Raw genomic sequence first — 24168 nt, 5'->3', positions numbered from 1 at the left:
GACGCACTAGAAATAATGAGCAGTGCCTGAGCAACATGCGGCTGTGCTGACGTTTAAAGTGTTGCACCAAGAAAAAAACATGGGCAGTAAAGCACAACGAGGTCATAAATAACAGCAGTGAGGCGTTCAGACTCTCGGAGTGGCTGTAATGTGGCTGAAACGATGTCACCCTGGTAACTGCTAGTAATGCCAACAAAGGCTGTTAAGGTGGAGGGGTGAGCACAGTCATCCGTAAATGTGTGAATGGGTCTTTCCATGCTCAAGTCTGACTTCTCATCTATCCATGGGTGAGTTCCCCTGGTTATGTGGATGAAATGCAGAGGGGTGATGATCACGCCTTGAACGCTCGAGGGAATCCACCACAGCAAGGAGGAAATAGGCTGTAAGGATGGAGTGCTAATAAGCTGCCAATTCCCCACACAGTATGAACACACCATGGACATATATGTACGCAAAAGCAAAAACACAGACAAACTACATGCATTCTCAGAAAAATTCACATTTCTATCTGATGCAGTAGTGAGTATGAAATTATATCAATCCTTCTGAATTATTCAGACGTGTGTGAGAGATAAAGTGATCTGGGGCGAAAGTATGGAATGTGATACGCATGTCTGCACCAACAAAAACACGCACGCACGCACGCACACACGCACGCACACACAAATTATAACAGATAATTTCAAATTGGCGAGTAGCCAGGGAGTCTTCAAACCCTTTCTTCTGTCCTAAAACTATGATCTAAGTAACTAAACTCCCAAAATCAGTCACTCTACAGATGTCGGAGTCGTGTTTTTTAACGTGCTGGCAGCATCATCGTCTGTTTTCCTATGAGGGTATATTTGAAAAGGAAAAAAAGCTTGCATATGTTCCAACATCTACACTGATCTTCACTGATTTCTGCAGAGATCCATCATTTGCAGCATCCATGAATGATGCTTAATTTGCATAGTGGGCCATGCCAAATCTGCCTCAGTGTGAGCCAGCTCTCAGACGAGGAAACACTGGCTTTTGAATTTAAATCAGCGAATGTTTGAAAATCAGCCACTATCTCAAAAGAGACAGACAGGGTGAGAGGGATGAAGAGGACGACTCACACAAGCTGCGGAAATGTGTGACACCAGCAATCAATGCAAATGACTGTGTTTACACACTCGCACACAGGCAAAAAAATCCAAAGAATGTTATATAAAAGAGAAGGAGAAGAAGAAGAGGGGAAAGGAGAAAACAGATGGATCATGGGGAGAGAGAATACAATTTTTTTTGTGAGAATGAGCCGGAAAAGGGTTGAAAGAATATTTTCCCACAATTCAATAAGGGATGTGATGGTGTGAGTAGCAGCACTTGGCCTTGGCACACAAATGCTTTTCATTAACTTCCAGCTTAGGAAGTTGATACTGGGCATGAACAAAACCTCTGACAAGCACAGCTTTTTTAGCCTCAGTCAGCTACCGACTTCACATCTCCTTCTTGGACGAGTGTTTGATACATTTCTAGGTGTTTCTGTACTTAATTAACTAAAAGGCCAGTGTATTGATCGGCTTGCAGTGTGAGTGAATTATGAAAGTAGACAGTCTTGTTCACATGAAAGTGTCAAGTGTAAACTTGAGTAAGTATGTGTTTTCCTGTCGAGCAAAATTGATTAACACTGGAAATCAAGACGATATATCAAAGTAATGACTTTGGTTGTGGTGAAGAAAGAAGCGTGTGGAAGTGCTTTCTGAAAAAACAGTAACTAGAGCGTAAACAGAAACTAGTGTGCTCTTGATAGGACTATATAAACGCATTGATATTTTGTCTGCCTGCCTTCTCTAAAGTATGTTTTGTTTACACTTAAACAAACTATGAGGGATTTTTTTTTGACATAATGACAGATAAATGTCTTACTTTGACACCGTGTCCCACATCATCCAACAGTGTGTAGTCGATGGGCTTTCGAATGTAGCGCACCGGCCGCTCCATGTTGCCCGGGGCGATGATCTTGTGGGTGCGAGCAGTGTTCTTATTTGTGGTCAGGATGCCAATCTCTCGACGTGCCACCTTCTCCTTATGGATATCCACTGTCTGCAGGAGAGAAATGAAGGGGGACATGAGTGATGGGGTACAACTAGTCCGGCTTACCAGATGTACAGGGCATCCAGCGCGTGATGTCAGGCATTCTCATCCCTTCTGCTATCTGTTATCTATTTTGCAAGCACATTTTTACTGGTACCGATACCGCTTACGGTACCTAAAATTCTGTGCCAGTACCCAACGGTACCCCCTCTGTAATGACATAAAAAATTATTTCAGTTGTAAAAACAATTCCAAACCTATTTATCATATTTACTTGGAACATTGTTATTTGTACTCAAACCCATCCCCACAACCCATGAATTCAAATATTTATTCATTTATTACACTGCACTGTAACTTGTATTCTTGTATTTGTATCTTATTCTAATTTAGCCTGATTTTATTTTCTGTCTCTTCTTAATTGCTCTTTAATGTTGTATGTAAAGCACTGGCACAGTGTGCACAGTTCACAGGCAACATTTGGTTATCCTGTGCACAACAAATCTATATTTAATGCCTGCTACACTCTACACTCACAGTTAAGCATTTCATACCTTGACCCTTTCCATGTTGCATGATATCAATCAAGTATTTATATAAAATAATAAAATAATCATGGCTTTTCAATTTCACCCAGTTCATTCCTCTGTGGTTTTTCAATCCCCAGGCCTCCCACTACTTAGACACACACTCTGGGTTCAGCCTTTGAACTCCTACTGACCCACTATTCTGCTCTATTGGCCTACACCCTGGGGCCCATTTGACAAAGCTCTCCTTTAACCCCTCGCACAAGGAGCAAGTGAAAATACTAGTGACCTCAATTTCTTCTGCGATTACAGTCATTATTGCTCACAGCACCCATTCACAGCAGGTGCCTAAGCACTGACCTTCAATTTATGAATGATAGATCAAACTGGAAGGAGAGAGAGATTAAAGTAGGGAGGGAAAGCTAAACGAAACGTGGGGAAGAATGAGGGAGGACAGACAGCTTCATCTCTGGAATATGAGATCACACTTGGGAGACGAGTGCAAGTGTTATTAAGGCTTGAGGGAGACATATGAATCCTTGACTGTTGTTAATCATACTGTACATATGGTATCATTGGTGCATACTAGATTGTAATGTAACTAATTTGAAATTAAATGAAAACATACATATGTGTGTATATGTGAGTGCATGTTTTGTAAGTAGATGTTTGCTCATATGTGTGTGCAACACAGCAACAAGGTCACGCATCAATCCCCCACCCAGACATCTCATCCAGTCGACTAGACAGCTCCACTGCTGCAACCGCCTCTCTCTGGGTGCTGGAGATGAAGAATCCGACTGAGAGATTGAAAGTCTGATAGGTGTTGTGAAGTTGACCCGCGTCTGTCGCTATCTGCTGCTGTGCAGAACTCTCTCTGTGTCTGATGTGAAGTCTGTGTGCTGCATGTGAGATATATATATATATATAGAGAGAGAGAGAACATGCTTGGCTCTTTTTTTAGGAGAGGAAACTGAAGTGACACGCCCAGCTTCAGCTGGGAAGTAAGAAAAAAAGACCCGCCTATTTCCTGCCAGTGATAAGCGAGTAGAAGTGGAGTGCAGATCAGAGAAACCAAGGACAAAAAAAACTCAGAAGAACAGAAAGGCAAAGAGAGTTTGAGATAGAAAAGATAGAAAATACTGCATGTACTGTAAAACTAGAAGCTGCTTCTGGTGGACTGTCATGATCAGAAAGACATAGAGAAGAAAGTAAAGTGGGGATGGGATATTGCTGAGAACATTTCAAGTCTGTGGATTTAACAAACACCAAACAAGAAATGCTGTCACTACCCATCCTTTGTCTATACTGCAATACCATAATAGTACTATCAAGAATTACTCTTAACAATGAGGAAGAAAATAAATGCAGCGGTGCAGCAATCATGGAACACATCTGTCGGTGATGACTGGACCCTGTCAGCTTCATTTCAGCATTTCCTCTACACGTACACGAACAAAACATTGCAACATAATAACTGTTACATAATCACTGACGACAGGCTCTTCCTGCGCTCTCTCAATCTCATTTTCTTTTGTAATATCTTTACTCTAATAAACATCTGGCTGTCTTATAAACATCTGGCTGTCTCTGGCTCAACCTTTGCAGTATGTTTCTGAGGGCAGATGGTACAGCTGTAATTTTCACAGCTGGATCTATATAGTACTTTCGGCCTAATAAATCTGTGCTGGCCATTGGTCTCTGCAGTGAGTCGAAGCAGGTTGTACATTTTTTTTTTACTCTTGTTGAAGTGTTATTGGCAAGAGAAAAATATGATGCAGTCTGTATTGAGACCAAGGCGTGTCAGCAGATGCGTGATTTCATACATCAATGATCTCATATAGTGTGGCTTAGGAACATGTCTACAAAGTCAGCCAATTCTACAGTAGACATAATATTCCGGGGCTATGAATGAAACCTCACAAGTATCCGCATCTGTGTCATTATCTTTTTTTTTTTTTTTTTTATATTTACACTCAGATATAATTCTAGACATTCTGCACTTGAGAGGATTTGTTCAATTGAAATGGAGCAGAAAGAGGCACAAGTGGGTCATAGAGCTGATGAATGAGAACTTCTGATAAATAAGGAAAACATGAATCAGAAAGCAAACTGGCAAACAGCAGCACTCAAGGAAATGGAAAAGAGAGAGCAAAGGAAATCATGGGAAGGTACTTGTGTTTTCTATTACAACAGAATCCTGAGCACTTTTGGGTTAGGGTTTCACAAACACATATTTAGGCACAACCATTCAATTTAACTGTTACACACAGAGGAGAAAGGGCTGCAACAGCTCTGCTTTTACTCAACATGCTGCAGTTTTGCATTTAGTAGCATTTCTTGTCGAAATTCGTGACAGTCTCCTCTGCAGTGGGCTTTTAAATCCTACAGAGCTGGGGCTTGGTTTTGGCAGCAATGTTTGGCTACCTTCACTTTCTAATCCCTTTTTTAACTCTTTCAAGTCAAGACAATTTGCACAGCCTACGCCGGGAAAACACTTGACACAACCGAGCATGTTAAAATGTAATTTCTTGGACACATCACTGCTAGATTAATGAATCAAAGCCCTGGAGACATACCTGTACCAGTACGGGATGCATGTTAAAGGAAATTAACTTTTCTCTAGATTCAAACAATTTGCAGTGACTCCAACTCATCTGTGTGAGATAACTCCTTTGAGACAGCCGCTTTCAAGGACATAGATCTTCATATTATAGTACCTTTTTTATATTCTCATGCAGCCATGTCTTTTGGATTGCTTTTCATTCTGGAAGGAAAGCATTTTTCATTAAATGTACTAAAATACAGTATTAATTTATTATTTTTTTATTTAAAGTATTAAATAAATAACTTCCAGACAGCTGTTACTGTTCTAGGGCTCTAATATTGTGCATGTTGGCTCGTAGGCTTCACTGATACAATCATATGGAATGGAGCCAGCATTAATGTTTTAGTTTCACCTGTGCTTTTACTGCTATGACAAGTCAAATGGCGGCTGTGAAAAAAACTATTTTGAAAATGATGGACAGACTGGGGCTGCTCTAAGTCTCTCCCTTGACTGACTATAGACAAATGCTCAGTACCAACTACAGTTAAGTGCCCACACTGACTTAAGAGTTTCTGTACTGGGGTGCTGTCAAGTGTTCACATCAGTGTGGTTACAAGGCCCTATAGAGCTAATGCATCTGAAGCAGAAATATCCACCATCAACTGACCATCTAAAGGATTTATAAAAGAGTTCCGTTGTTCTTCATTAGACTGCGCCCTGCTGTACTCCATCCTGCGGCCTGTGGAGTGACGCAGGAGCTGAAAATGCTAACCAGGCGAGAGAGCTGGTGTCAGGATTTCACTTCATCCCTGACAGGCTTAATGAAGCACACAGGGAGGGGACGGGGTCATTCACTGGCTGACAGGCACGGTGGCCGCACACAGAGGGAAAGAGAGAGAGAGAGAGAGAGAACTGCTGATGAAGCAAGAGGGACTGAAGAGGGGCTGTGGAGGTTTGGCAGCGCCAGCATGATCCATGCCCCTGCCATGTTTGTCTGTCTTTATAAAGTGTGTATGTGTCATTGTGCACTTTAGTGTTATTATAGTCTATATCAACGACGTTTCATTTACGGGATTGTTCCGGTGCCGCTGGAGGTTCTGCCGGATGTCCCTCATTTTCGGCCGGATGTCCCTCACCTTCTGCTTTCTTTATGTTGGCATTCTAAACTCCGGTCGATTCGGGAAACATCCTTCGAGCTAGAAAGAACTGACAATGAAATTATGTTTATCTTTTTTTTTGTAAAATTCTCATCACACACTTCAACAGCCATTTTACTTCCAGAGCTCGCCTCCCTACATGCACACGTTCTACCAAAACAAGTTCCTTCCCGAAGCTACTTTGCAGAGGCACCGTACCTGCACCCGGCACTTAGCGCCAACCAAGACGATTGTGATTGGTTTAAAGAAATGACAATAAACCAGAGCATGTTTTTCTCCTATCCAGGAATTTTGAGTGGACTAGCCAGACCTTCCTCCGCAGCGCTGTGGAGATAGGTCTGGCAATGCGAGACTAGTGTTATTATGACACAGAATAATACCAGCAGGTTTGTACTTTACCGTACTGAGGGACCGAAACGTTAGTTTTTCTAAATAAAAGGTGACGCTAAAGCAAGAACAGAGTGCGGGATTTTTCCTTTGTCTCTAAGTTGATTTTATCATCCAACGCACCTGCACAGAAGAATTTGTTTGGATGTGCGAGTTGTTGCTTCAAAAAATACTTTACTGTACTCAAATTGGTTTAATCTTCAGATGACAATCCTCAAAATCACACCTTGATTTACCAAAGTTCCTCTATAATAGTATTTCTGTTAAAGACGAGAAACTGGTGGTGAGTGTGACACGGCTGGTGTGGAAATGAACATTATCCTGGATTTATAGACATAAAACAGGAGTAGAACAGATTAAAGGGAGAGGTCTCACTTAAATGTGATATATACATTTAAACAGAGGAAATTAGAAATAAAGGTCTGGGTCTGATATAGGTCTGCTTCAAATAAAGGCATTGCTCGCTCTGCAATTAACGTAAATAAAGGCCCTGGTCATTGTGCTTTTACATGAATGCAATTTAAGCATGCATACAGTATGTGTATCTTCCAGCACTGTGGTGTGTACCTGGGAGATGTGGTTGATGGAGGACTCCATGCGTCGTAGTTGCGAGGCCTGGATGTCCAGCAGCTGCAGCACATTGTTAGCTAAGGCATTGATCTGGTAGGCCACGCTGGCCAGAGACTGGGTGGTGTAGGCCTTGGTCTCCTCCAGGGCCTTCTTCTTGTCTTGAGCCTGGCAGAGAGAGGAAAAAAGGACAGAGAGCAAGAGAAAACGCAAGTCAGAAAAAATATCAGTGGAAGGATGTGTGGGTGGAAGAAATGGAGAGGTTGGCAGAGGAAGGTAAGATATTAAGTTCCAAGAAACTCAAGAGGAAGTGATACACTCTCATTGTTACTCCAATCAGTTGTGTGAGCGGGGAGTGAGAGGGCAGCTTGTTACAGGGAACTGTATTTGACAGGACCGTTCATTCTCAAACTGAAAAACCCTGTTAAGATCTGGAGGGAAGTGAACAAGTGTTCTTGATTCTCAGAGGGACTGACTTTGTGGGTGCAAAGGTGCCTGGAATTGGACAACAATAACTTCCAAATAACTCAGAGGGACCACATGGGACAGGTGCATGGTGGGAGTTGAGCCCAGTGAGGAGGAATGCCAAGACATTTCCTAGGATCCTAAATCTCCACCCGGCTGTGCAAACCATCTGTTTGTGGATACCTTTAAATAGAGATGGGACTGAATAGACATATTTATAGTTTGGAAACAAAACAGGGATAATGCAGCCACACAGAGAACCACTTCAACAGGGGACTGCCAGTCTTTTTGCAGGAAAATAGAAGCAGGATTACAACTAGCAATTATTTTCTTTTTTCATTATTAAATTTCTCATTTAGTATATAAAATGTCAAAATGCCTACCACATGTTGAAAAGTACTTAGTTTGTTTTACCAAAAGCCAAAACAAAACAAAAGTTGCTCAATTTACACACATTAAATGAGGCCAAGAATATGCAAATATTTACCATTTTATAGGCTTTGACCTGCAGATGTTTGGTACTTTATTATACGTTGTCTTAAAAATAGGCCATTATTGAAAAAAAAACAATGATTAATTTCTTTCAATTAATTTATTAATTGGTTAATCACCTTAGCGCTAGTTGAGGTGAGTGGTCTCACATCCTACCTCAAGTATGACTTGAGTCATTCATGAAGCCTCACGGAACAAGAAGAAGCTGTCCTTTAAGAATGAGTTGAATTGCTAGCTATGCTATGGATTCAACACATTCAAAAAAAAAATATATAAAAAAAATATTTTTTAAAAATTACGACAAGCGTAGCTTAGCATAAAAACTGGAATTAAGGGAAAACAGCTAGTTTGGCTCTCTGCAAAGTAAAAAAAAAAATACATGTACGTATCAGCACCTCTAAAGCTCACTTTTAACATATTGTAACTTACTTGTTTTATCCGCACAAAAACAGACAAGTTGTGGTTTTAGCCTACAGGAAGTTACATGCTTAAACACCTGCTACCCGTTTCCTCTATTTACGCTAAAATGGGCTAATATTCTCTTGGCTCTAGTTTGATAGTTAATGGGCAGATATGAGAGTGGTATCAATCTTCCCATCTAACCCTTAACATTTCTTTGAAAATATTTCTACCAACTGAGTTTGATCTGTTGCTGTATCTTAAGCTGTTCAGTCACTATAATTATTTCTGTGGCTAGCTAAAGCTCTAATCTAGAATCCCATAAATGCAGTGCCACAAAGACATCAGCTATGATTTTCTAGCTGTTACCATGCAACAATTTGGTTTGTGTGTGTGTGGTAGCAGGAGGAGCACCATGAAACAATTCTACAGGACCACATGCCCACCTGCTACCTTGCAAACCACCTGCAGCACCAGTATCTGTTGCAGATGTCTGGTGGGACCTGCAGGTCGGCCCATTCCGTGTCGATCTTTGACTGCCAGTTTGTAAAACACAGAGCCAGAAGATGAAACTGCTGGCTTACTCAGCATTATCACAGAGACTGGAACAGTCATACCTGAGTTTGGAAAACGCTGACTTATGTTTCCAAAGACATGTACAGACTACTGAAACGCCTTGCATGTTACTGTGCTAAATGAGCCACTTACACATACAAGATTTAAAGATATAGAAAAGCATGCATAATCAATAACATTAGACATAATATCTGTGAAATGCATGCATGAGAGGGAGATGGATGACGAAAACATGTGAACTGGGATTTAAAGAGAGGTACAAAATTCCAACGGAAAAAAAGGTCTGAAAATATCCTGCATTGAAAACCCATTGTAATATTAGCCTAGATCTCCCTAATAGACATTATTCATTATGGATTCTGATACTGGAATATGATGCACCAAATGAACCATGAATTAAACAGCGATAAGTCAAAGGGGTATCATGTGAGCTGACAGGGGGTATTTTAGCGGGGTCAACATCAGGGAAATATTAAGCAGACTCGTGGGTTTCCATCTAACACCCCTTTCTCCACACATCTCTTCGTAGAGAGGAAAAACTGTTTCTCTTTAAGTTGGAAACGGATACTCATACTGATACTGATTGGTCCTTTCAAAAAAAAAAAAAAAAAAGCCATTCAAACATATTGATTGGAACTTTGTGGTTTAAATATGCAAATCACATACTGGAACAAAATAAATAAAGTAATGTTCATTTTAAGATATAGCAGTTTTTAAAACTAAATGTTAAGATCTATTTACACACCAATAGCAGCAAAGGCCCATCCAAAATAAGCAGTGCTTACTGTTACAATAGATATCATCCAAAGAGTTTCTATTGTAGTATACAAAGGCACTAACAAAGCCGAGTTCTGCTTTTATGACACCAATCATTTTGTATGTGACAGCTTTTTCAAATGGCTAATATCTCATCTAAGAATAAAACTCTTTTCCCCCTCCAGCGTCAGAGTGGATTTACATATCAGGGCATGCACTGTCAGTATGTTATTTTGAGCATGTTTGCTATTCTGGTTGATAATATGAATGCATTAACTGCATTTATAAAATGTTAAATTAAGAACTGTATCCAAATCCATGTCAAATATTACTGCTCACAATCTGAGCATAAGCTATGATGGCCCGCCTCTTTACTCTTAATTCCCTGTTGTGTTTGTCAAGTGTGTTCATATGCATGCGGAATTCAAGCTAATGTTTTTAATGTCCCCTAAGAAATCATTATTAAGGAGAAGCTGCACATACATGCATGTTCATATCCCAGGCAATATTCTAGATATTGCCGCAGAAAGTGACACTAAAGTACATGGCTTTAAAAATTAGCAGAGAAGGGGGTAAAAAGCATCATGCACCCATTTCTCATAAATGTATTAAAACAAAGAACTATAAGCACTTTATAAATAGCTTGGGATGCTGTCAATTGAATCACTTAATTTTCTCAAAGTAAAATAAAAATGTATGCATAGAATTAGATATTTTTGTGACAGTTAAACCATACAAATCTTTTATGACTTAAATGGCAGTTCAATTATATTATGCAAGAAAGTATTTATCTTTGTCTTATTCGACAACATATAAATGCAACAACAATGCAACAATCTTATTTGGGTGATACTCTTTCCAAAAAAAACTGGACTTTCTGGAGATTGGTAACATAATGTGACTCATAGACATGGTATGGTATGGTATAATTATTGGTTTCATAAGGTGTTGGGTTACATAGTGAGGTAATATGATGAGTTGAGAATGGACATTGCTTAAAGAAGCTGTGATCAAAAACCATCCAGCAGCAATTTTCTATTTTCTCATTGTCGCCGACGCCTACAAATATACACCAGTTTTGTCAGTTTTGCTCATTTCTAACCTTGCTTCATGCAGTGTAGTACAACATTTCCAAAACATGTCAGGGATTTTTCTCTTGACTTGACAACTGGTATGTGAAGGACACATCAATATCACCGCTGGGCACATCTGTTGTCAATCTGCAGCACCTCACATTCGTGGTTTCATTGCATCAGAGATTAAAGCAATTCCAAAGTGATGATTTGTGAGTATCATCAATCAGCAAAAATATGTTTGTTTTTTTTTAATTTGGAGTTTGCATGCATGAAGCATGATTTCTATGATTTTTTTTAGGTTTTATCCACAAGTTTATGGATGAAACCACATACATTTCTGCCTGGAAGTGACACAGTAGACAGGGTCAAGCTATCAACCTGGCCTAACAAGATGTAGTCTGCCAAAATCATAATTTAATGTCCACAGTAATCGAAAATACTGAAATGTAAAACATCCCCAAGGGAACATGAATACAGTATATCAGCCATCTGGTTTAACTTGTAACCCACTGCTTCCTATAATAGCTTTTTACCAACAGAAGCATGACATTTCCTCTCCCCATGTCAACGGAATTGGCCACAAAGGGACATGTACCTGTAAGACCTTAAGTAAAATGTAATAATAGCACAACCTTTGAGCTTAATATTTAATTCATTGGGTAGCTTTCTGCATAATGATATTGGGCTGGGCACACTTCAACACAGAGCTGTGCATGCTCGTCAGTATTTAAGCACGCATTCAAGCAATGAGTGTACATTGCAGTTCTGATGATAAGCTAGGCAAAGTGATCTGACATGTTATTACAGCTAACTGTGGGTTTCATCAGCACCACAGTCAAAAAATGACTATGCTGGAACACACTGGGGTTTCTGGTCAACAGACACTGCTGTTCACACCAGACCATTCAAGCTATGGTCTATGATGTAAGCTCACACTCTCACCCACATTAACTGAATACATTCTCACTGTGGCAAAGTAACAGGGTGATGACATGTATTGTGAGTAACTCTTCAGGCTAGAAATCCCCAAAATTGTGGGAGATCCCTATTCTGAGAAACATTTTGACGTTGAACATGTACAGAACTGATTTACCTTTTACAGTATTTTGTGTGTAGGGAAATAACACTAGCTTGTAACAATGTCTTTCTTCAAAACAGTTACTTCCAATTAAAGTAATACAATTACAAGTAAAACTTGAATGGTACCTGCAAGTACCCAGGTTTGTCTCCAGTTTGGGAACCATTGCTTCTGATTCATACTTATCCTGACACTGATTTAACATTCAGTCTGTATATGCAAAAAGCACACCTACATCATTAACCTGCAACACACATTTGATTACAAGCAAATGATCCAATGGACATGCTCTGGAGCCATGTTTTCAGCCCTGTGGCAAACACATGATATATCTGCATCATGAGTAGCTTGACTCCACATCTAGAGTCTTCAATGACTTATGTTTTCCTCTAAAAGTATTTAAGGACTTGACATTGGCCTACATGATATCCTTTCAAAAGTAACCTGACAGTTGAGAGATGCTTGGAGCCTACGTTAATGACTAATGGCAAAGACTAAATCGTTCCTGTACTCAAAATGCTACAGTTATGAGTTTTTATGGACTAGCTAAGCGTTTCATTGTATTTTTCTAATTTATTTTCTGGTGCAATAGCATTCAGAAAATATGACTAAGTGCTTAGAACTTTGCTAATGTTAGCTTTTTAAAATGTGCACGAGTAAAATGGATCTTAGATTTCATTCGCGAGTTTTTCGTTATAACGCGAAATGTTATTGATGTTATGTGGCCCAAACGTGAGACGCCGGTTTGGTTTAAATCATGTGAAAAAAGGATAATTAACGCTAATGTCAATATGATACAAATGTGGGCAATTCATATTCTGTCACACAGGTACCTATCAAAGAATACCAGTATCAAAACCACTCGGTCATAACAACGACACACCCTCTGTAAGCCCCAGCAGCTTTCAACACATCAGATAACGTTATAGCCGGTAAACCGGGCCGACAAGCCAAAACAAGAAAATAACGAAATACAGCCCTGATTGACTGAATCGCTTTACCGGGAGAAAAGGCCACTACATTACGTGTAGCTAGCGGTTTTAGGATCCCTTTCGTTACGACCAGCATTTCCTGTCACTGTGGTTTCACTCACTTCTACTACAGCACCGCAGACACGACGGAGATAGCAGATACAATCATCAAATTTAACGGCCGTTAGGCATCTCTTACCTGAACATAATTGTTTTCACAGTATTCCGCAACCCGGGACAGGTTCTGATAGCTTTCCACAAGAGCTCTTTTACCGGCAGGGATTTCCTCCTCTAATAGCATTTGTAGCTCTGCCATCTTACATCCCTTTGCATTTCTCTCCTCTCTGTCCTTTTCAGTGAGGCGAGGCGGCGGTGATGCTGCGGTGTGTAGCTGAGAGAGGGGCTCCCCCGCCTGGCATTGTGGGGCCGCTGGCCTCCGATTCACAACAGCCTGTGACAAATGGCAGCTACGTTATAAACGGTGGCCGGTGATTGGCTTAGAGGCAGAGGGAGAAGAGCAGTAAACCAATCAATGACATTTCACTGTCATGACGTATAAGTCCATACTTTTTTTTTTTTAATAATGCTAATAATGATTGTAATAATAATAATTATTACTATTATTCTTTTTTTTATTATTATTCACGTGTTATTTTATAATTCTTTTAATTATTATAAAATAACACGTGAAATATATTTTAGCTTAAATGGTAGCCTACATATTTAAATGTATATGTTAATTATGCGGGAATCATTTGCATAGGCCTATTATGTACCCTATTTCTTCACCCCTTTCTATTCATAGCCTACACAAAATACATGTGGCAATTGAAACATCAAGTCAGATCATATCATAAGGCACACACGGCAAGCAGAATAGTAAAGTGTAACGTGTGTGAGGATAATTTTACAGTTACAAACATCATCGACATTATCATCGTGCATCAGTCATCACAATTACTAAACATAAATTGAATATTTAGCCATATGAAAGCCTTGATAATGGTAACAGATAGGCATTAGGCTTTATAAAACGTTTTATAAACTATGGTAATTCTATAATTTTCAAAAAGATGCATACAACATAACATTAAAACGTATCACTACAGATTGGATGTGTTGAGTAAACCCTATGTGATTTTATATGAGATAGGAAAAACACTGTTAAAATTCATTCATTCATTTTTAAGTTTTAAATACACACTATAGTCCCTTGTAGGGTATCACAACATGTTTCGGTAAAAAAAAAAAAAAAAAAAAAGTTTACATAAGGACTGCGCTCCTCAGTGCTATTTTGCTTTATGAGGTATACTTTCACGACACTACATTTCCCATACATCACCGCGGTTTAAATCTCGACTGAGATGGGTTTGTGGGACTTGAAGGAGTAAACGTTGCGTTTTAACATACTATTCTCCGATGCTTGGTTCCACAAAAACTACATTTCCCAGATATATTTAGCAATTAGACGTAAACAGTTTGACTCATCCTTGACCGGTTTTCTGCTGCATATATTCCAGACAGACACCGGGCTAATGAAATAATTATTGCACCGGCGAATATGAACTAGCCTATGTGGTGAGTTTCTAACAAATCAGCCATAGGGGGAATCATTCCTGCTAAATAAAATACTAAAGGCAATTGTCGCTAAACCGACAAGGGCTTATTAAATAGGCCAAATTGGTCCTAGAATCTCCTAGATTAAAAAGGAAACAGTCTGCCTCCTTAGATAAGACATGGCAACTAGCTGCAGTGATGACCAAATTGTGTTGAAGTGTCCATCGCTGAACACTTTCTGAACTGCCTTGATTATTCCATTAATTGCTTCATATTATTGTTCAAAGATGTGAGGACTCCTTCGTTTCATGCTTTTTGGGAGTCAGCATGGCGCAGGAAGAGGACAAACACAGCCTGGAGGCGAAATTTGTTGCTGCAGTTGAAGTGATCCGGAGTTTGCCTGAAGAAGGTGATGATGACTTTCTTTATTCTATCCTCGACTATAAATGAAAGTGATTGAACTGGTTTTCAGTTATGTGCCATGTGAAGTCTGTGCTTGTTTGTGTGTAAACACTCTAGGTGATTGACCTACATGCAGAGCGTTTTAGAGATGTCACTCTTGGCTGACCCTCTATTGATAAAGCTGCTAAAAGGATAAGAGCTGATTAACCGAATCAGTCATTTCTCAAGTCTAATAACAACTCCTGTAACTATATGTATCTCAGCATTTTATTACATTTTCAAGCAGCCCTGCACATGTAGCCTATGTTTTAATTTGTTTCCTTCATTGCTCAGGTCCTTTCCAGCCATCTGATGACATGATGCTGTTGTTCTACAGTTACTACAAGCAGGCCACTGTGGGGCCCTGCAACATTCCCAGACCTAACGGCTTCTGGGACACTCGTGGAAAAGCTAAATGGTAGGTACCTGTAATATGTTGTCTTAATGCACACTTGATTTTTATATTTCACAACTAAATTCAGAGTTATGACTAATAGCAACACAGAAGATAGACAGCTGGTGCATTTGCATTTTTCACACTAACTTATATGCATAAGATCCATAATATTCATACTATCAAAGTCCGCTGAAAGCCTATAGGTCAAGGGTCAAACTCAACTTTATTTATTTATTTATAAAGCACCTTTCACACAAGCATGCAGCCCAAAGGCCCAAAGTCACTCCACATGCCTGCTACACTATTGTTCTAAATAACTTATTTTAATTATAGCCAAATATTACTGCACAATACTGCAGATATATGGATAATCTTGCTAATACAGAATAGATTAAGTTTAGTGAGATTTCTGCACAACGTAATACTGCTAACTGCACATTAGTTAGCCAGTGTTCACTTTCCTCTTAGTGTTCAAGTGTTGACTTTGTGTTACCAGGGATTCATGGAGCTCTTTAGGAAATATGACAAAGGAGAAAGCCATGAAGAACTATGTCGAGGACATCCAGCTGGTAAGTCCTTTCATGGAAAACTGAATAGCTGAATAGAAGCAGCATAGCAATACAAAGTTAATCAACTTGGAGTACACATCTCTTTCTTCACATTTATGTTTTGCCATGACAAGAAGCATGTGCATGCCTAACACACACAGTAAATATATGTATATTTAGAATACATGATGTGCTTATGTTAGGCTGATTGTTTTTCTAATATAAGTTTTCTTATAGGTTACTGATTTCTAAATCTTTAAAGACACTTTGTGTCAAGACAAATTATTAGACAATTTATGAGTATGATGATGCAGTTTATCTATCAGATATTTATTTTCAAGCCAGAGGAGATTTGCCGTGACATTTTGTACAGATATTCCTGGTCCCCAGTGGATGTATCATGCACACTTTGGTGATCCCCTGACTTGTTCATCTAGCACCGTCATCAGGTCAAACTTTTAATTTGTCCAATACTTTGGCGCGTTTATATAGCACCATGACCTGCTTTATAATAAAACAAAAACATGTAAATCTCACTTTTTAAAATCTGGGACCTTTAAGATGCAACAACTTGCTAAAACAATGACAGAACCTTTTAAATAACAGCAGAAACTGCATTTGCAAATTTTGTTGTTATACATTTTTTCACCTCATCGCACCTGAGTGGCTTCAATTCCTCCAGTTACCAGCTGTTTTAATCATTAACTGGTTCAACAGATAAATCAGTCAGCCTTTGCTGTATGTAATTATATGTAATTAACTTGTTTTCTGGTGACTTGTTGACAGTCTTGCCCCACCTATTTATGCAAAAGAAATATGTTTTATTGTGACAGTTTCAAATGATGCATATTTAACTAGATAACTTTATTATTTGTGTGTTATCAGATTTTGGAGGCCATTCCAATCTCAGAAGAAGTGTCTAACTTGGTACAGAAGCTTGGTAACTTCTACACAGAGGTGGACGTAGAAGGAGAAGAAGCTGAAGAAATTGAGCAGGACAGGAGACCCTTTACCAGGCCTTTTGCAAACCATACAGGTAATGTTGGCCTACATGATTAGCAATGCCATAATAACTCCACAATTGAAGGCACATCAAAGGCAAAGCAGAACACAATCTGAGGGAGAGCATTGCTGTTTAAGGGGGATGTAGTACTGCTGTTGGTCCTCTTTGTTAGTCACACAAATTACATTTTCTGGAATACTGAGCCTGTCTTATTTGTGTTTTTTTATCACTAGATGAGCTGGTCAAACAATTGAACAAACCAACAATGGAAGGCGAGTCTTTGGTGTTCACAGTAGCTGTAGAGTTGATAGTTTGGTCCCACAGTGTATAAGCTTATTTTTAACCTAATTTATGTTGCTTTCATTGTTTATTTGACTGAGAACAGAGTGAAACGTGTAAATTGAAATGAAATGAAATTGTCTTGTGTAATCTGTCATGTATATGCTGTAGTTGGTCAGTGTGTCGGTTGTTATCGTACATTATTTGCACTTTGTGGTATAGATGTAGTGTGTAGAAGCTGTGGGACGCAAAATGTTCTGTCAACCAACTGTGTGTATGTCTTTGCTTTGTGTAGATTTACATTGTGCAACATATACTGTGATAAAGAGTGTTTCCCTCACCGCTCAGGCTATGGGGATCTATGGGATGATATACAAAACCTCCAAGAAGATGACAGCAGTGGTCATGGCATAAGTGTCAGTAGCGAGGAGGCAGAGGGAAGCAAAGAAAATAGTGAAATCGAGAGAAAGGAGGAAAGTAGTGATTGGGTGAAAAGTGAGGAAGAGGAGAATGAGGATGAAGAAGACAATACAGACGATGAAGACGAGGCAGATGAAGAGGAGGAGGAAAAAGGTACCTGTAGTTGTAGTTCTTAGCTGTTTTGTGTTGTGAAATTTGCTATGTTGTAGAGGTTACACACACTTTTGTTAAAAACTACAGTGCCCAGTTGTGTTAGGAAGGTATTTAGCCTTTTTGGAGGAAAATAATCAATATATTTGTGACCTGTTTGTAACCTTTAACACACTCTGAAGAATGCTTTGTTTTTTTGTAGCACAGCTTACTTATTTACTCTATGCACACTTGCATTACTGATAGGGCTGGGTACCGAATTCAATACTTTTTAGCCACCGACCGAATTGCCTCCTTAGTATAGAGTATTGAAAAATGCCTCGTCATTTAATACCCATTTTCAATACCTGAGGAGTAAATCTCGTCAGCGTCAGTGAGACAATCAGCATGCAGCATGCTTCTACCAAGATCTAATATCATCTGTGATTGGCTGTCTAATGTTACATGTTGTAGACACACTGGAACAACTCTACGTTACACAGAGATGGCTACTTAGTCGGGGCTAGAACATGCATACAAAGATTTGTGCCGTAATGTTGTAATTTCTTTTGTTTTATAAAATGTGTATAAAAAAAGTTTAGGAACCGGTATCAAAGTCACGGTATTGGTATCGGTACTGGTTACGAATATTTTTAGCTTCTTTATTCTAAGTGTAAAAGGGAAGGAGAGTAGCTGTTTGTGTATTTCTGCTGTGTTCTTCAGTTGGTCACTCGCAGAATATTAGAGAAGTGACTTAACGACCAGCCAGCACACATTTATTTATTTTTTAAGAATAACGTTTTCACTATAATGTGACACACTTGGGTTAATGTTAAGGCTGCAAGATGTTCATAGTTTACATTGAAAGTAAATGAATGTGATATTTTTCCCTCTGAATACATTCATATAAATGAGAACAGTATTTCAGTAAGATAAAAAAAAAGTACATCCAGGGCAAAAAATGGCTAGACAAAGGGCACATAAAAAAACATGTCACTTGTCATACTCTCTCTCTCTACTCTCTATTGTTCTGCCTCAGTCTGGAGGCCTGACCCGAAGCTGCTGATGGTGGAGAAAAGGTGGAGGTCTGACACAGGGGGGTCCAGCAGCAGCATGGAGCCCAGCATGTCTTCCTTCACCAACGGGACACACAGCTCCCTCAACAGCGAGGCAGAGGAGGAAGAGCTGGCCTGTTCCATAGAGCCCAGTGTGCAGTATAACTCCTATATGCTCTTTAATGGACACCTGAGTGGTAAGATCTCACATTAATGCAAAAAGAAATTGTGCATATGTTTGTTTAACACTATAAAAAAAGCACAATGTTTGATAACAAATACCTAATAGTTTATAATAATGATTATGCTCATCGAAACCATTAGATAAACTATAAGATTAGGATAAGGTGAAAAATAAAGTATCACTGTGAAAACGTTATTGTGGCAGCAGCAAATATAATAGCACAAAAAAAGAGAAAAACAGAAAATATAATAAACTAACATGAATGTTTATTATGTAGATGTACACTGAAGAACGGTATAAAATTTACCATTTTGTTCATGTTCAGGTCATAGTGATGCTTTTCCTGAGAAGAACCACCGATCTACAGACTCAGATAATGAGGAATTCTGTGACTCCATGGAGCATCTGGCCATGGAAGAGGTGTGTTGTCCTTCCTTCATACTGTGCACCACATTAAAGGACTAGTTTTGACATTGTAGGAAATACGCTCATTTGCTTTCTTTCCGAGAGCTAGATAAGAAGATCGATACCACGCTCATGTCTGTACACAAAATATATAGCCAGGAGACCACTAGCTTAGCTTAGCATAAAGACTGGAAGCAGAGGGAAAGTGCCGACCGACATACAGTACCAGCACCTCTAAAGCTCACTGTAGACTCCAGGAAATCATTGCGCCCGGCCAAGAAATAGTCCAGCAGATAAACCCCCATAAAACCACAACATGTTGTTTATACTTTCTTAGTAAAGATCAAACTAGCTTGAAAAGTTACACATGATCAGAGGTAAAACCACAAGGTAGGCTGCAGAGCATATTGCAGGCACAGAGGCAAAGCGCAGCGCAGGTGTACGTCATCATTGCTTCTGGCTTTGTTTTTGCCTTGAAAGGTCAGCGGCAACGAGGTTAAAGTTACTAAATGTAACTTTTAAATGTTTCTGAAACTGTAATTTTCATCTGATGATCATAAATGACCTGTAACAGCAAACAAGACTAACAGTGAAAAGAACACTATTTTTGTATCGTTTTTATTAATGCCTCTGCCCAGGTTCGATTTTTCCCACAAAGTCACAAAATGATTTTCGGCAGGTAGACGGCACTACAGAGCACACATTCTGACAGGTCACAGATTTTGGTGTAACACTTACACTATATAGGCCTACTTGTATTCTAATTTTATTTTAGAAATGACCTACTGTAGTTATGGCTGATACTGGGGCAGAGCCATCACAGAAAAGAAGGAAATTAAACAAAGAACAACTAAAAGCTAAAAGGGAAAGTGAAAGACAACGGGCAAAACTGAGTCAATCTCGGCCATCAACAGATGGAGACAGTTACGGGAATGTATATGATTACAAAAGCGTCCCCGAATAGGCCCTCAGGTATGTAATATGTCTATTTAATTCATAAAATAACTTTACAATGCGCAATGTGGTTTAGAGTAAATTACGTCCCCCTTCCATTTAACGCAGACGTTTTATTCCTTTTAGTCCGTGTTTGTGTTGGCATGCTATTTTCTTTTCCCTTGTCCCTTTGTAACGTTACTTGTGTAAAGCATCTTTGGGTTTCGTGAAATGCGCAGTATAAATGCAAGTTATTATTGCTACAACAAACTCTTAATGCTTTGGCTCGAGACACAGTGACAGTGATACCCGGCTCACGATACATCCAAAGTAGGCTAAGTTACCGTATACAACACTTGAAATGTAAAGTTGCGTCTGTAACTTATTTTCTTATTGTAAATGTATGATTTTCTGTCTGTGCAAAATAGTCATCGCGACTATATGACCTCCCAGTAACGCTAACTCAGTAATCTATAGTGGGCAATACAGCACCGTAAAGAAAAGACCTTTATGACAGCAGGTGTGGTAAAAACACTACCGCTTTTGTCCAAAGCGGCCACTAGAATCAACACAAACTGAAAGTTACATATAGCCACTTTAAAGTTTAATCATTTAAATTTTTAACGCAGGGTTTAGCGGTAATTTCGAGTGGTGCGCAACGCCAAGGGTAGCGCTTCCTCCGAGTTGTCTTCATCGCTCTCCCCATAGGAAAACAATGGCACAGCGAGCACAGATTTACCGCAGATCATGTGTAGGCGGCTTCAGTTCTTCAGGAAGAGCCAAGCTGGCTGTTTGTCCCTGCTCCCAGTCACTATGCTAAGCTAAAATAAGCTACGTTTATTTTCTCATGAAAACCTAGGCAAAAAAGCTAATAAAATAGTTCCTGTGTCTTCTACTTTTCCTCCTATCCCTTGCTGCTGCAACAGTGTGAATGTCCCCATTGTGGGATTAATAAAGGATTTTTGAATCTTCCCATAATTGTCAAACTATTTCTTTAATAATGTCAACATTATAGAAAAAAGTAATAAAGTAAAACACAAATATAAAGTGTTCTGACCCGAATGGCTATTCAAACTGTGGTTGACTCTCTTCCTACCAAGGGGCTGTCTACATCAAACATACTGTCACCGGGATCAGGAGCTGCCTCTGTGAGGCAAAGTGATCTTTGGTTTGAGAGCAACACTACCCCGAATAGAGGAGAGGATCAAGTACTCGTGGGGGAGTCCTACCTTAAAGAAAGGATTAGTGCAAGCCAGCACAACAGCTCCTTGTCAAGAAGAGGGAGAGGTGAGACTGTCGACTTTATACTGACATTGTATCCCTAATTTACCTTTCTCCTAAGATGTGCACTTAGTTCATCTTCCTAAGAATTTAAAGGCATTAGATACCTTTTAAACACATCACCGTTTTCCACAAAAGTTGCATGTTGTAGCATTAACCTGTCAAATTCTGACTCCTGTTTCAGGTTCACAATCGCCAAGGGCTACTTGCAGCTCTCAGCGGTGTGCCAGTGTAGATGCCGCATGCTGTTGTGTGTCACAGAGCAGACATCCTGTCAGCGTTGCCAGGGGAAACATCAATGAGCAAATAGCTACAGCTCTGCTGAGGCTGCAGCATGACATGACCACAGTATTGCACAGGCTGCACGCTCTGGAGGCGCTCACGGTGTCACAGGTGAAAGACCACAGATGTTAGCCACAGTGTTAACCTCAGACTGTCTCCATGACAATTTATTAAATATTTATTGATAGATTTCTACATTTTCTTATTCAATGTTTCAGTCAAGATTATCTTCGCCAAGGCAGGAGGACTCTCTACCCGCAGTACAAACGGTCCTTATTAGATTTTTATTTAAAATTTAAAATGGTTTTGTTTTTTAAATATCTAATTTAATGCATGTTTTTTATTTTTGTAGTTCCTGAGACCGTCTTGGTGGCCTTTCGACTTCTCTCCACTCACAGGGGTTTTAACTGCACTCTGGCCTCTGATTGCCCATTGGCTTGTCCAGCTTTACTTACAACGGAGAAGAAGGTGAGCAGATACTGATCAAAAATGCCCTGCTTTATTATCACTAATTCATTTTGCCTATAGCCATACTACAGACTACTAAAACTCAGTTTCACCTTTTTTCCTCATAGGAAAATCCCCTGAATTCTCTGACAACCGTCTTTTGTTGCTTTTTCAAGCCACTGTCACAGACGGAGTATACTGAGGCATCAGTAGAAATGGAAAGGCCACTTTAGATAAATGAATGGTCAGAAAGGTGTGTAAAGGGGGACTCTACAATAGAGTGTAGCATTTTGACTTCATGGATACTTTTTAGGTGTTTAAGAAAGGGAAGATTAGTGCATTATAAAGGCTGGCACATTTTTTTTGTTACAGTGAGCTTAGCATTAGTTGGTGACCTTATTTATGACATGTCTTACAGATCACCAGGTACTCAGTATACACAACTCGCATAACTGAGTCAACTTGTAATTGAAATTAATTTATTATCATACAGTAGCTGTGGACCTTTATTTATTTATTGTACATGTCATTGTTTATTTTAGGTTTCTTTTCATGTTTCATGTCAAACAAGATTTTTTTCTGATTACTAAGAGTCTTTTATATTTCATTTGAAATATAGGAATATTTTAGATGAATTTCTTTTTAGACCAAATAGCGACCAAAATTGTTATCTATGTGTAAAAAGTTTATATTTATTTTATGGCGTCAGTGCATTAGTATCAAAGATTGCACTTTTGCAAAAAAAGTAATGAAAATCCATATATTCATTCTTTTTTCTTTTCAGCTGTACACTGAAAATAAAGAATTCTCTTTTAAAGCAAGAGTGTGGTGCTTTCATAATGCAGTTGTTAAACATAAGTGTATGAAGCAAATTTTGACTTGCAATAAACACATTCATTGGACAAACATGTATTTTAGTAAATCATTTGATGTTCAAAATCGAGATTAACTGCTAAAAAACTTGATTACATGAGCTGGGCTGGAAAATATAAGTGGTAAGGTTATAGTTTATATATCACATTTTAGACTGTAAATTAGCTGAATAATATTTAAATTGTATACTGAATAGTCCAGTCATTTTAAGCCGAAATGGGGGTCAACCTAGGACAAATTGCAACAGAAGCAAACTCAACTGATTTTGTATCCTCAATATGTCCTGAGTAAGGAAAAATAAAAACCGAAGAATCTCATTAGGGGAAAGTTTCGAAAAAGACCCAAATATAGCCTATTCATACGCCTATTCATTCTTTTTCTCATGTGAATAGGCTAAAAATGTTAACCTTTAGATATCACCATGAAAATTACTGAGTTGATTACTTACATCAAGGCAAACAAAAAATGTATTACAAGTTTTTTGAAATTGTTTGTTAACATGGGCAAACGGTGCATAATCTAATTACGTATGTGCTAATTTGTATAAATACCACAACAGATCTAAACATTGGATATAGCCAGGTGAAAATGTCTTGTTGAATCTTGTTGACATCTTACAGTAAAAGACTATAGAGGCAAACAAATGTCACCATAAGGGGCAGAGATTCAGTCATTCATTCAAGGTCCACTCCACTGTCAATCAACTGTCACTAAGTTAAGAAAGATTTCCTTTTGTTTCTCCTACATTGATTATTCAACCTACATTAATAAAACATACCTGGTGATCAACTACAATTTACTGGGAACATCTGGATGTGTGTTGACCTGTGATACGACTATTATTGGTGAGCTGCACAAACTCAATGCAGATGGCCTGTGA

General features: G+C 39.0%; 2 protein-coding genes across 7 annotated transcripts in view; one reads left to right on the top strand and one right to left on the bottom strand.

Annotated features, from left to right (window-relative positions):
- Positions 1 to 13519, bottom strand: part of LOC116065075 (abl interactor 1-like) — a 27428-nt gene extending 13909 nt beyond the window's left edge. For 4 of the 5 annotated variants that reach the window (XM_031320529.2, XM_031320531.2, XM_031320530.2 and 1 more), the window contains exons 1-3: positions 13254 to 13519; positions 7242 to 7409; positions 1888 to 2064 (exon numbers count right to left, since the gene is read on the bottom strand). In XM_031320529.2, the coding sequence (XP_031176389.1) occupies positions 1888 to 2064; positions 7242 to 7409; positions 13254 to 13370 (462 nt within the window). In that variant the 5' untranslated portion in view covers positions 13371 to 13519. Of the gene's footprint in view, positions 1 to 1887; positions 2065 to 6200; positions 6337 to 7241; positions 7410 to 13253 lie in introns of those variants that run through there. The other variant, XM_031320532.2, reaches the window with a different exon arrangement.
- Positions 13520 to 14510: 991 nt separating this feature from the next.
- LOC116065083 (acyl-CoA-binding domain-containing protein 5A-like) lies at positions 14511 to 22667 on the top strand. Of its 2 annotated transcripts, XM_031320543.2 has the most exons (14): positions 14511 to 14632; positions 14899 to 15020; positions 15347 to 15470; positions 15946 to 16018; positions 16883 to 17033; positions 17234 to 17272; positions 17628 to 17852; positions 18868 to 19080; positions 19393 to 19487; positions 21506 to 21692; positions 21871 to 22079; positions 22187 to 22237; positions 22321 to 22436; positions 22544 to 22667. In XM_031320543.2, exons 2-14 carry the CDS (start codon positions 14939 to 14941, stop codon positions 22554 to 22556), a joined length of 1578 nt encoding a protein of 525 aa, XP_031176403.1. In that variant the 5' UTR covers positions 14511 to 14632; positions 14899 to 14938; the 3' UTR covers positions 22557 to 22667. The 2 variants fall into 2 exon arrangements, with proteins under 2 accessions (XP_031176403.1, XP_031176405.1); XM_031320545.2 differs by lacking the exons at positions 17234 to 17272; positions 17628 to 17852.
- Positions 22668 to 24168: the final 1501 nt, after the last annotated feature.

This window comes from Sander lucioperca, chromosome 9 (genome assembly GCF_008315115.2).
Source record: "Sander lucioperca isolate FBNREF2018 chromosome 9, SLUC_FBN_1.2, whole genome shotgun sequence".
In the NCBI taxonomy this organism is placed as follows: Eukaryota; Metazoa; Chordata; class Actinopteri; order Perciformes; family Percidae; genus Sander; species Sander lucioperca.
The sequence above is the reverse complement of the archived record's forward strand: the minus strand, read 5'-3'. Positions and strand labels throughout refer to the sequence as shown.